The 1,456-nt window shown below is 52.1% G+C and overlaps 1 protein-coding gene across 1 annotated transcript in view; it reads right to left on the bottom strand.

Moving 5' to 3' along the window:
* The window catches only part of HEBP1 (heme binding protein 1), a 3,565-nt gene extending 2,198 nt beyond the window's left edge, over positions 1-1,367 (bottom strand). Inside the window, exons 1-2 of the mRNA XM_010183766.1 lie at positions 1,290-1,367; positions 991-1,129 (exon numbers count right to left, since the gene is read on the bottom strand). Of these exons, the coding sequence (XP_010182068.1) occupies positions 991-1,129; positions 1,290-1,367 (217 nt within the window). The remainder of the gene's footprint in view (positions 1-990; positions 1,130-1,289) is intronic.
* Positions 1,368-1,456: the final 89 nt, after the last annotated feature.

Raw genomic sequence — 1,456 nt, forward strand, 5'->3', positions numbered from 1 at the left:
GTCCAAGAACAGCATGCATCTTTTCTGCTCATTACTGCTGAGAAGTACCACATAGCACTGGAGAACATTTTTCTTCCCTCTTCTTTTTGCAGCAGTAGGGAACTTCCAAACCTCAGGATCAGGCAGCCACAGAACTAGCTGAGATCAAGCCATCTTTCTCATCTGTTTTGCATTGATACCATACCTGTCTCTGCGGTACATGTTCTAGAAGGCACCCTTTCTCCTACAGCAACAGCCATCATCACCTTTCCAAAACACACTGCTGTAAATGGCATTTCCCTCTTCATCCAGCTCCTGCTTCCATACAAACTATACAAATCTCTCTACCAGATGCCTGAGAAAGGTGTGCAAGCAAATGTGTATGCCTCAGAACTACTCTGTGGTCTTCTCCTTCTGCTACGGATGATTAACAATGTGCATTCTTTAGTAAATTGAGAATTAGAAGCAATCACCTGGAAGCACCATTATAAAGCATTACAAAGTACCATTAAAAAGCAAGCTCATTGTTCATTACCCTTTCATGAATAAAAATAGCCAGAGTACATGATAAAATATCAAGGTCATAAAAGTTATTTCACTGCCTACAAGGGCACATCATAGAACTGAAGTGCCCCAGATACCCTGGATTTCATCAGCTATTGCCCACCCAGGGAGCTGTGACAGATACACGTGTGCCTGTCCTCACGTAAACCCAGCTGAAAGGTAAACAAATACTGCTGAAACAAATAATTTTTGAGATTTTACCCTGAAACAGAGTTGGGTTAGGAGTGGACTCACAGCATTACTTGGCTGGACACGCTTTAACCTGCGGCAATTTTATTTTTCCCAGCAAGGGGCTATCCCCATCACAAATCTCTGCTGCTAGGAGCTGCACACCAGGCAGGCCCACAGTGCCATCGACTCCATCCAGCCGGCTTTCACCACGCCTCTGCTAGTGGTGGTCAACCAAAAACATCTGCCAAGCCCCGTGGGGTGGAGAGCATCTCTTACCTTTGTCGTTAGTTCCTCCGACGTACTTCAGGAGCTTGACTGCTCCTTCCTTCGAGGCTTCGTCGAAAGGCTTCCCCACCACCTCCACCGCCGCGAACCACCCACCCTCGCACGTCCTCTCCTCGTAGCTGAGCTGCTCCTGGAGAAGGGGATGGAGAAGCTGCCATCTGCCCGGACGGGCTGGGAGGAAAGCGCTGCCCGGGAAGGCCAACCCACTCCCCCTCGCAGCGCTTTATTCGGCCCGGTCGCCGCGGAAACCGCCGGATGAAGCAAGCCCGGCCACCGATCTCGCCACCTACCTTCTCCCCCTTGCTCAGCACCCGGTAGGGCCATGTCTCCACCGTGCTCAGCAGGGAGTTCTTGATCATGCCCAGCATGGTGCCGCTCGGCTGCGGCCCAGCTCAGCTCTGGTCCCGCTCGGCTCGCCGCGGGCAGGGTGGGGGGATGCGGCGGGGGCCCCGCACCC

The sequence above is a fragment of the Mesitornis unicolor genome, unplaced genomic scaffold, assembly GCF_000695765.1.
Source record: "Mesitornis unicolor isolate BGI_N332 unplaced genomic scaffold, ASM69576v1 scaffold46360, whole genome shotgun sequence".
NCBI lineage: Eukaryota > Metazoa > Chordata > Aves > Mesitornithiformes > Mesitornithidae > Mesitornis > Mesitornis unicolor.